The sequence below is a fragment of the Prinia subflava genome, chromosome 10 (genome assembly GCF_021018805.1).
Source record: "Prinia subflava isolate CZ2003 ecotype Zambia chromosome 10, Cam_Psub_1.2, whole genome shotgun sequence".
Lineage (NCBI taxonomy): Eukaryota > Metazoa > Chordata > Aves > Passeriformes > Cisticolidae > Prinia > Prinia subflava.
Window position 1 is genome coordinate 18,948,876 of NC_086256.1, and position 10,367 is coordinate 18,959,242.

The 10,367-nt window shown below is 40.4% G+C and overlaps 1 protein-coding gene across 6 annotated transcripts; it reads right to left on the bottom strand.

Moving 5' to 3' along the window:
• Nucleotides 1-2,381: 2,381 nt before the first annotated feature.
• On the bottom strand, nucleotides 2,382-9,939 carry EXTL2 (exostosin like glycosyltransferase 2). 6 transcript variants are annotated; one of them, XR_010081478.1, is made up of 6 exons: nucleotides 9,773-9,912; nucleotides 7,969-8,036; nucleotides 6,894-7,321; nucleotides 6,251-6,351; nucleotides 5,503-5,573; nucleotides 4,866-4,933 (listed from the first exon to the last, which is right to left on the bottom strand). XR_010081478.1 is itself a non-coding variant. In XM_063407626.1 (5 exons), exons 2-5 carry the CDS (start codon nucleotides 7,971-7,973, stop codon nucleotides 4,442-4,444), a joined length of 996 nt encoding a protein of 331 aa, XP_063263696.1. In that variant the 5' UTR covers nucleotides 7,974-8,036; nucleotides 9,806-9,939; the 3' UTR covers nucleotides 2,382-4,441. The 6 variants fall into 6 exon arrangements, 5 of the variants coding, with proteins under 5 accessions (XP_063263696.1, XP_063263697.1, XP_063263693.1 ...); XM_063407626.1 differs by lacking the exon at nucleotides 6,251-6,351 and having other exon boundaries at nucleotides 2,382-4,933; nucleotides 9,806-9,939; XM_063407627.1 differs by lacking the exon at nucleotides 6,251-6,351 and having other exon boundaries at nucleotides 2,382-4,933; nucleotides 7,969-8,039; nucleotides 9,806-9,939.
• Between the last annotated feature and the right edge of the window lie 428 nt (nucleotides 9,940-10,367).

Genomic DNA, 10,367 nt, shown 5'->3' on the forward strand with positions numbered 1-10,367 from the left:
CAGGCACGGGGGAACCGGCGGAGCGCCCAGTGCGCTACCTGGGACACACTTTGTTGTGACAGACAGGCCGGTCGACCAATCAGAGGCCGCCCTGCTACGCCTGCAGCCAATGAGCTGGCGGCGCCCCGCAGAGCGCCCAGGCCCCCCGCGGCCGCCGCTTCCCGCCCGGGCGGTGCCGGCGGCGCCGGGAGCCGCTGGCGGACAGCGAGAGGCGCCCGCGGCCCGGAGCGCTCGCAACGCCCTGGGTCCAGCACCAGGCGCATTCTTCCGCCTCCTCCCTTTAGAGAGAATTGGTAAGTGCCAAACAGGGCAGACTGTCTTAGTTTTGAAACTAAAGCAAAGGTTGCAAAGGAGAAGTTCCTTGAGGAGGTAAAAAAAGGAGTAAAAATGTTTCTCTTCCCTCAAACAAATTCACTCTTGAAACACCTTTAAAAGATGTTGTAATACAAGGCCAATGTAGCCCTGAGGTTCACATTAGTATCACAAGCTTTCGCTACCACTATAAATAACCTACTGTAACCACCAGTTCGTGTAATTAATCCTGGTGTGTCTGCTAATGAAGCTAAACATGAGCGCAAACACTTCTGACGCTTCAGTTTTTAATCTGGTGTCATAAGCACTGGATAATCTTTAAAGCTTTACAAGTAAGGTGAAGGACTACAGAAGACAATGCAGCTGTTTTTGTATTTGCTTATTTAATTTTGTGTTGATTCTAATGCTTTGTACCTATGTTCTTAGACTGCTTTTTTTCAACTTTTTTTTGAAAAGCTCCAAAACTAATGTGCTAAATATGACCCTGTTTGTGCCTGATTCTGAAACCCGAGAAAACCTCATTTTCAGTAGTAAGTACTATTCCATACCGGATGCTTACCAGAATGAGACTGCAGTCTTATATAGCAGCAAATTAAATAAAGGTTGTTGTTTTCATGAAAATCAGTTTGTTTTTGTTTAGAATGTTCTTTATAACTTTCACTTGTGTGTAACCCTTAACAAAATCAAATATTTCACTGGTGGTTTTTTATTTACGAGCAGTTCTCTATGCCGTACTATATCCTGTGTAAGAGACAGGATATTAAGGTATATTGTCCAGAATTGCAGTTTTTTTGATGCCCTTTTTCACTCAGACTTTAACTACAGTTCAGTGTAACACATTTCTTAGTCAGTGCTGCACTCTGCTTAAGGGCAGTTTGAATGAGCATACTGGAAATGGCTTTAGCAAAGCGCTTTGGCAACAGAAGATAGAATGGTCTACAACCAAATATCCAGTATCTAATATCTGTAGGAACAGTTTGTGTTAAAGCCTAAGATACGTAAACCCATCCAGCCAGACTGGTGCATCTTGGAGGCAAATATGACTAGAGACTGAAGCCCAGCTGTCTAATTTTTGTATACTGCTTGTATGTCTTCTGGAAAGCTAAAAATACAATTTTCATTGCACAAGAGTTATCATTTGTGGCAATTAGCTGCGGCCTTTGCAAGCATCAGAAATAAACTTTCTTTTCTTCCCTGTAAAAATACGTGCAAAATAACCTCCATGTTTTTTTAATTCCAGTATTGTTTTGTAGCCATTAGTATGATTATTTAATGAATTTCATTTTGTAAAATGCTAGCTTTAAGAATATTTTCAACTAGTATAACTTAGTTACTCTACAATACTATGTACTTGTTTTAACATTTGAGATCAAATATCAAGGCTGCAGTGACATCTTGTGGCATTTTTTGTAAAGAAGCAATTTTCTTGTGCTGTTGTCTCATTTTAGCACTATATCCTGATTTTTTATCAAGGATTGTTTCCAATATATATTTTAGATACCATGTTTAAAATCCTGTGTTGCATTAACAATAATTTCAACAGAACATTCAGAGGTGGTAATGATTCTGTTTAGACTCTGAAATATTACCAAATGACATACAGATAATCTCTCAAAAGAAATAATCACATGCATATTATTTTGTTTAAAGTAAATTTTTTTGGTAATGTATTTTCAGTAAAGAATATTAAGGCATTTTTATAACTACCAAGGAATTAAAAATCCACTTTTAAAAAATAAGCAAACAACCCCTTTTGGTTCCAAAGTACAATGAATTATGGCTGGAGATTAAGTCTTATCTTTGTATTTTCTTTGCTGGCTAAGACTAAATGATTAAGGTTGTTTGTTTATGTCTTTTCTTCCTTCATAAGGAGGCCTTACCTAAATTAAATGCATGTATGTGCCAACAAGAACACATTCTTTTTAAAAAAAGAAATCTTGGTGCTGCTCATGAGTATGCAAACTGTGAGCTTATTTTAGACATCTCAACATCATTGTGTCTTTAACCATTACACAGAGGCATGTTATTCAAATATGAAAAATTTGGTCAATAATCTGAAAATAAATATGTCACAAATCTGCATTCTGTATTTTATTTTACAATGGTGCAAAATAAATTTAATAGTATCATTAAAAGCTTGTTCCATTAATTCTTTCACTGATACAGAAGAACAAAAAAACACCCCCAAAACCATAACAACTCCTTCACTCCAACAAAGAGCCCAATATTAAGATTTGACTGACTTGACAGTTCATATCACATCCCAAAAAAAAAGTTAACAACAACTGTGACTCTTCACAACTCTAGTTGATACTGCACAGAACAGAAATCATGGAAGACAAGTAAGTAAATGAAATACAGTAAACTACCACTGGGAAATTTGCATTTCTGGAAAGATCATAGACCTGTTTGTATACTACTTAGCACTACAACACAATAATTAAAAACTACTTTTCACTATTACAACAAAATTAAGCAGAATTTACACTGGCATGTTAAGATTCTGCCCTTTAAATCTTACAAAAGTAGTTTCACTGAACAGAAAGCAAATCTTTTAATACTGATAGAACAAGGCAAAAGAATCCTTCATTCCCCCAAAAGACTCACACCCTGCTGTAAAGAACTTGTCATATTTTTCACTCTTTGTTCAGCTAACTTATTACAAAACATGGTAAAATTAGACATCATTTGTGCAGATGCTATTTGTGTACTAGGTATTAGCTGTGACTGGTTACCCACAGCTACCTTTGAACTGAGTCTAAGAATCAATTAAAAGCTGATGCAGATGAAACTAAATCTGCTTTGCATGCCAAATCTGATTCTGTGATCCAGGAAAATCACTGTCTTTTATTCTCTCCTCTATACCACAAAAAAATCCCAACCCTTCTGCAACTTCATTGGAAAAGGTTTGCCCTGTGTCAATAGGTTTCCAGAACTAGAGTCCCAATCTAACAGAAGCCATTAACAGCAGCTCTGTTTCTTGCTATAAACAAACTCAGGGAATTCAAACTCGTAACAGTCCATCCTGTCAAATATCACTGTACCTCAAAATACTTTTTTTTCCTAATGCTTTACCCATTTATTGTACGTTTTAACTCCGCTGTCAAAGCCACCAAAAACAGACAAAAAATGAATTAAAAATACCTACAAAATTACAAGATGTACACTGTAATAGATGTTGAACACCCTGCTCTTACTAAGAACTGTAAATAAGAAATTTTTAACGAATTGAAGATTTTCCTGGGTGCATGTTTGTAACAACGTATATGCAAAATATCAAAATAAAACAAACTACTAAAGAGAATAATAATAAGTAACATTCCATCCAATTCTTCTGGCTGCTTGTATAAGTTTCGTATTTCATGTATTCTCATTTCTTGTATTTCCAACCATTAGGATTTACCTTTCAGCTGCTTGCAGCGTTTCAGCAACTCCAGGCAAATCAATAATAGAAAAAAAAGCCACATCAGAGATCGTTTTCCATTAACTCAGCAGGAGTAGATATTGTAGGCAATGGTTTAAGGACTGAGAGTAAGGTGAGGTACTCTTCTGGCTTTCATAGCAGCTTCAAGAAGATCTCAGAACACCGAGTAGCTTATATACAAACTTCAGAGGGGTTCTGTACAGGAGGCCAGAAGCCTGGCCAGCAGTTCACTGTAGCTCTTCTACAGCTTCACTGGGAACTGGGTAGGAGCAGGTGAGGAGTGGGAAGGCAAGGAAGCATCTCAACATGTAACTGTCAAAAATATGCCTAGGCCTCATTTGACTGGATATGTATATTCAAGGAAAAAAATTCCAGATGTTAAGACCTGAAGAGTAGGAGTGCATTTTTGTCTGCATGTTTCTGAAGAACTGGCCTAATTAATTAATTAGAGTAGCTTTTCAGGTTTTAAGGAAAGAGGATGATTTTATCACAGCTAAGCATGACTACATATTCTCGAAGTTTTCTCAAAACTTACCTTTGTGAAGTAGTTAGAATGGAAAGAAAATACATAAAAAGCCTAGTGGAGAAAAATCAGAGGCTACAAAGAGGGATGGCCAAGATGCAGTAATTACACCTTCTTCTCTCCTTGAACTCAGTACAATTCACTGAGTATTGTTTAACATTTAACACCTTCAATTCATTAGCTTACATTTTATTTTTGTGATTGGCATAATTAGGAAAACCAAACTGAGAAATCATGATATTAGAGTATTTTAAGGGCATGCCATCATAAATATTAACCAATTTATTTACACAGTAGGATCTCTGTAACAAATGCTCTGCTCGGTGCCACATTCCAGAATAGCCACTGTTAGTGTCTTTTTCTAAATTTCTTATGTCAACAGGCTTCACAAAGACTCCTGAAGGCTTTCCAGTATGCTTGGCTACCAGAAAATTCATGGCAATATCATCACAATTTTGAGTTTCATCTATTAAGGCGTAAACTGCTTCTGGCTGCTGCTGAAAGTCTTCTAAATATCCCCTGTGAAAAAACGCTGCACCAATGAGCACCATAGAATACTGATCTCCATTCCCAAATCCAGGGTTCTGCAACTCAAAGCTGCCATAACTGTACACGCCTGAAGGAGTAGAAATGTGCTTTCTAGGAACAAATCCCACTATATGCTCTGGAAATTGCTGAAAGAAAAAGAAATTCAACACATTTCAGTGTGGGGTTCACTTAAGTGTGTTCATAAGAGAGATTTATGCATTTTTTAAATGAAGGGAGGACAACATTATTGCAAGAAAATAATTAAAATATTGGCATATAGTCCTGTGATCTGCATAAATGTTGCAATTAAATAGTTTCACAAAACTGACAGTCTACCTCATTCCACATCATATAGTGCCAACAACACATCTACCCACAATTGGCAGCTGTGTATTTGGCACTGATTTATAGAAAATTTCTCGTGTTTTGAAAAACAAAACACATAGACTACCACACATTTAAATAAATTTATTAGTTAGCAACTTCATGATCTGGTAAAGTAAGAGTTAAAATTTTAAAGTTATAGATTACAGATATAGACACTGCTTAAGAACAATTTTGCAGTTTCTACTATTCAACACTTCAAACTTCCTAAAATCTAACTTTAAAGCTAGAAAACCAATGGTAAAACAGTATGCTACAGTATTGCTCTAATTAAAACTATTAATTTCAAGTGCAACTCACAAATAGTGCCTGCCAAGATGCAAAACATTACCTGCCAAACGGAAAAGGCAAACGCAAGGTCATGAGCACTGACTAGTGTGTCATCATCCATCATTAAAACAGCTGAAGGGAGGAAAAAACCAGAAAAACTTTGAACTGATCAAAAGGTTAAATCCATGAGCACAGTATGCAGCACAATACTTGAAATATAAAATATAAAATTTCTGCAGCTATTAAGCTGAATTGCAATTCTTTGAAAGTAGATTGATAAAACATGATTAGATTTCAAAGCTAAAGCAAGGTTACAGATTTGTGGTAAGTGGAAGCAAAGCTAAGTTTTAGATTATTTGCCAGGCTGTTACAAACTTGTAGAAATAGGTGTTAGAAAACTTGGCAGTGTTTGGCAAAGCAACTTAAAATTCTACTAATCTTGTGTAAAGATACAACTAGAATAGAGTTAGATACTTTTCTTTAGCATATGAGACTTACTAGGGATTCTTGGTATAAAATTTTACTTATCTCACTACGTGAGCAAGTTAAATTGCTCAGGCAACATTCAGTATTATTAACTAGAGAAGGAAGACTCTCGGCCTTTAGACAAAAGACTACCAGGAAGCAGAAAAGGAAGGATTTTCTTGGATCTGAACTGCAGATGCATTAAAACTTGTAAAATTTACAGCTAGCACAGATCTTACTACAGTAAGTTAAACACTTGGGAAATTAAAGTTTCCAGTGTCTTCCTAGAAATCATGTGTTTGGACTAGCAGGCATGATAGGGAAGGGGCAGTAAATACAATTACCTTTACTAATCATGAGTAAGGTCAGGTCTGTAATGCAACATATGGGGTTTTTTTCCACTTGAAACAAACAGCATTTATTGTTGTACACCTCCTAGAAAGAGCTTAGGAAGAATATTTAGATGAATACCCAAAAGACTGGGAAAGTACTCCTGAATAAAAAGAATGTGTAATTTGAGATAGCCAGACAGCTAGGGAGGGCAGTTGCTCAGAAGAGCAGAACATGCTTGAGAACTTGAGTCCATTCTTAAGAGGAATGGACTAAATCAAGTCTTTACCAGATGACTTAAGTCCAGATTAGTGCAGACACTCAACAAATACATGCATTATGAATTTCAGTTTATGCTACAGAAGGAAGAGAAGCTGAACTACCTATGTCTGCCTCACAAAGGAAATGGAGAACTGTTGCAAAAGACCTTGAAACGCATTTGACATTCCTCTTTCTTTTCCTTTACTCTTCACGGACAGCCTGGTGGTGGTGTGCACCTGATATAACACAGGTTTTCTCTATACTAACCACACTGTATTAAGTGGTCCAAAAGAGCCATTGATTTATTACACAGTGCAACTCAACCACCTCTCTTTTAGCATTCAGATTTCAAGCATGAAAACAGTTTTAGTAATAGTGATATGAACTGCTGATTACCTTTTGTTTCCAGGTCAGGGAAATTCTGCAGTCTGTTTCTCATACGATTTACAGTTTGAACTTTAAAGACAACAGGGACAGGATGAGGCCCCAAGGAATTCCACATTTCCTCTGGTGTCTTCTCACCAATGTTGTTCCACACAACAATTACTTTATGTAGGTGAGGGATTGCTTGATAATGATTCAAAAGCTTTAGCAGTAAGTCAGTTCTATTGTATGTCTGCATGATAAGAGTGAATGAATCCAAGGCAGACTGACTCTGGGTTTTTGGTTCCCTTCTCGAATTGGGCAATTTGTCATCTTTGATAGTGGGAAGCAAAGCTGTTAAAGCACCTGCCACAAGAAGCAAGACGATGATCACCACAGAGGTGAAGCGCAGTAGGCGGATTCCCATAACTCTTCCTGGAAGCTTACAGAAGTGAAAACACCTTTAAAACAAGTAACAGGAAAGGAATTCATTAAACTCATGCACAGTTTTCTTATAAAAATGCACAGAACCACCATGAGGTGAGGCTGCATCAGCCCAGAGCAAGACAATCCTCTCCTTTGCCTGGTGCCCCAGGAGAGGGATGTCCCTCCTGTCCCCAGGGCACTGCTGGCTTGTGTTCAGCTTGCCACTGAGCAGGACCCCCAGGTCCCTTTCTGTGGCACTGCTCTGCAGCCTCTCCTTCCCCAGTGTCTCAGCACATCCACGGTTGCCCCATTCCAGGTGCAGAGTTTGGCACTTTGTTGCACTTCACAGGGTTTTCCTTTTCTCCTTCTTTACTTGCAAGATTAGTATGAACTGAATAGATGAACATTCTAAGCTTGCTACTAACTCATCTATACATATTATTGTAATACCATTAATCATCTATGCATATTATTCATGTTAGTCTCTGAGTAATTTCTAGGTTTTCAGCAGGGAATTCTGATCAAATTCAGTGATCCAGGGCAGCCAAACAAGTACAATTTTTGAGAGAGGATCTGTGTGGGTTTTTTACAGAATTTTGAGTCCTTTTTTTTCCAAAGTGCAAATACCGTGCTTGAAAATATGGATGTAAATTATTTTAATCTAAAATGCCTCGCAACTTACCTCATTGTTGCCACGTAGGATTGTTTTCCAGCTGGTTTTTACAGGGCAGTTATTTGTGATCTTTGAATCTGCTGGGAATAAAAGAGAATCTATACTGGAGATCAGCAGTTATCCACATGCTACCCAGCATTCTTTTACAGGTAAAAGTTCCTCTCAATTATTGACTGATATATGCACTCATGGCAATTATCCCATTCCTTTTCCTATTGCTCAGTTGAATAATTATCTCTGCCTATCAATGAACACTCCAGAAAGAAGTCATTACACCAGATGGTTAAAAAGAAAAGAACAGTCTGTTTCTCTGCTTGTAAAATTGCTGCTTTGTGCCAGTGCAGTGTCTCTATGTTCCATCCTTAAGTTCAGCTATGGAGATACAAGTAGGTCTCCAGAATCTGACAGCTGTTCCTTTGTTCAGCAGGCACCAGTAAAATACATATTTGGCTACCACAGTAATGCAAATGAAATAAAATTTTATCCAAATAATACTTTATTTTCTGGGTCATCCCCTTCACAAATATTATCAGTGGTATCAGAAGTTTAAGACACAGCATTTTGGTCTTCCCATGAGATTTGGCAGCTTGAAAAATATGAGTGCAAGCACATAAAAGAAGGATATGCAGGATGCAGGACAGCAATGTAAGAAAGCTGTGCTCCTAGGTTGTTGGAGATTTTTGTTCCTTTAAAACTGGCTGAACTACCAAAGAGTCGTTGATTTTGATTTGAAAATGGTACTATGAAAGCTTAGAGAACAAGAATTTATGAACTTGTTGAATAGTTGAACCTCTGTGAAATTCTGTAAGAGTAATTTGATATCAATTTGCTTCTTAAAACTGTGTGTATACCAATCTAAATATATCCACATATATAGGTCTTCCTAAATCTGAGATCCAATCTTACTATTATTTTGTGACAAGAGGTCACTGAAATGATTTCATTCAGAAGCTAATTGCTTGTTCTGGTTGCTTCATTTTATAGGAACAATCATGCCTGACTTCTAAAAATTATTAGCAGCAGTGGCAACACAGCACTTATGAGGTCCACTATATCCTCATTAAATGTGCTTTTGAAAAAATGAACTTCAGATCCTCTTTCAGCAATTTGCTACCTAATTGCAACACTTACCAGTGCTATTGTAATGATTAGTTAAACTTTAAAAGCATACTTAAAAGAAAAATATAAATACTGTTCGCTGTTTATGAGGTTTTGCTTGCCATAACTTCTAGTGTTTACATCAGGTGTAGTGATAGGCAATGATGATATTATGATATATTCTCAAAATATACGTCTATTCAGTTTTTTTAAAATAAGCGTCATGGCACCTTTTAACAAGCAAATGCAGATAAGTTCTGCCAATTAAGTTATGAAATTGCAATGCCAGATTGACCTCTTTTAAAAAATCATACAATAGTCCCTGCAGAGAACACGAAATTGACGATAATAAACCCCTACATCAAAGGCCAGTATTTTAATCCTCGTTCCAAGAAAAAGAGTTCTCGAATGGGGCCCCCTCCCTTGGCGGACAGCACCTCTGAACAGCACCCTGCAGTAGATGGGTGCAGCGAGGCAGCAGCACGGCACAGCAGGGTACAGCACGGCACAGCAGGGTACAGCACGGCACAGCAGGGTACAGCACGGCACAGCAGGGTACAGCACGGCACAGCAGGGTACAGCACGGCACAGCAGGGTACAGCTGCACCACGCAGCAGGGTACCGCACGGCGCACCATGGCACAGCAGGGTACAGTATGCACAGCACGGCACTGCAGGGCACTGCAGGGCACAGCACCGCGCAGCAGGGCACGTACCGCTCGCCGCCCCTCGCCCACAGCTTCGCTCACGTTCCGCAGGCGCCGCTATCGCCGCTTCCTCCGGCCGGGCGGTGCTTCCCCAGGGGTCAGCGGCAGCACGGCAGGGCAGGGCGGAGGAGGCACCGGCCCAGCCCCGCCGCTCGGCCCCGCACAAGCCGCTCCGGTGACTCAGGGCCGGCCGTACGGGACGGCGGCAGCGCTACGGCGGCGCCGCCGTGCCGCGCTTCCTGCGGCGCGTCCCTGCTTCCTCCCGGCAGGCTGCGGGTTGTAGTCCAGGCTCCCGCGGCGGGCGGAGCGCTCCGGAGGCTCTGGGTGTCACACAGCGAGCGCGCTGCTCCGCCGCCCCCGCTCCGTGCCGAGCGCTGCCGCAACAGCCGCACCGGGAGCAGCCGGCATCGCAAGCGGGACGCGAGCGAGCGGCTGCCACGGCACGGAGCGGAGTTCACGGTCGGGACGCGTTCTGTTTCATTAGCGGGCGGCGCGGCCCCGCAGCCCCGGCCCGGCCCCCGGCGCGCCCCTCAGCCCCGTGCCCGGCGGCGCAGGCGCGCTGGCGGCCGGAAGCGGCGTGTGGGCCGGCCGGGCAGCGCTCCCG

Excerpts from the sequence above, each read along its gene's own strand:
- EXTL2 (XM_063407626.1), bottom strand. Across the intron at positions 5,574-6,893 it reads CCCTGACCTGGAAACAAAAG|CTGTTTTAATGATGGATGAT; the intron begins GTAATCAGCAGT and ends TCCTCCCTTCAG. Across the intron at positions 4,934-5,502 it reads TTGCCTTTTCCGTTTGGCAG|CAATTTCCAGAGCATATAGT; the intron begins GTAATGTTTTGC and ends TTTTTCTTTCAG.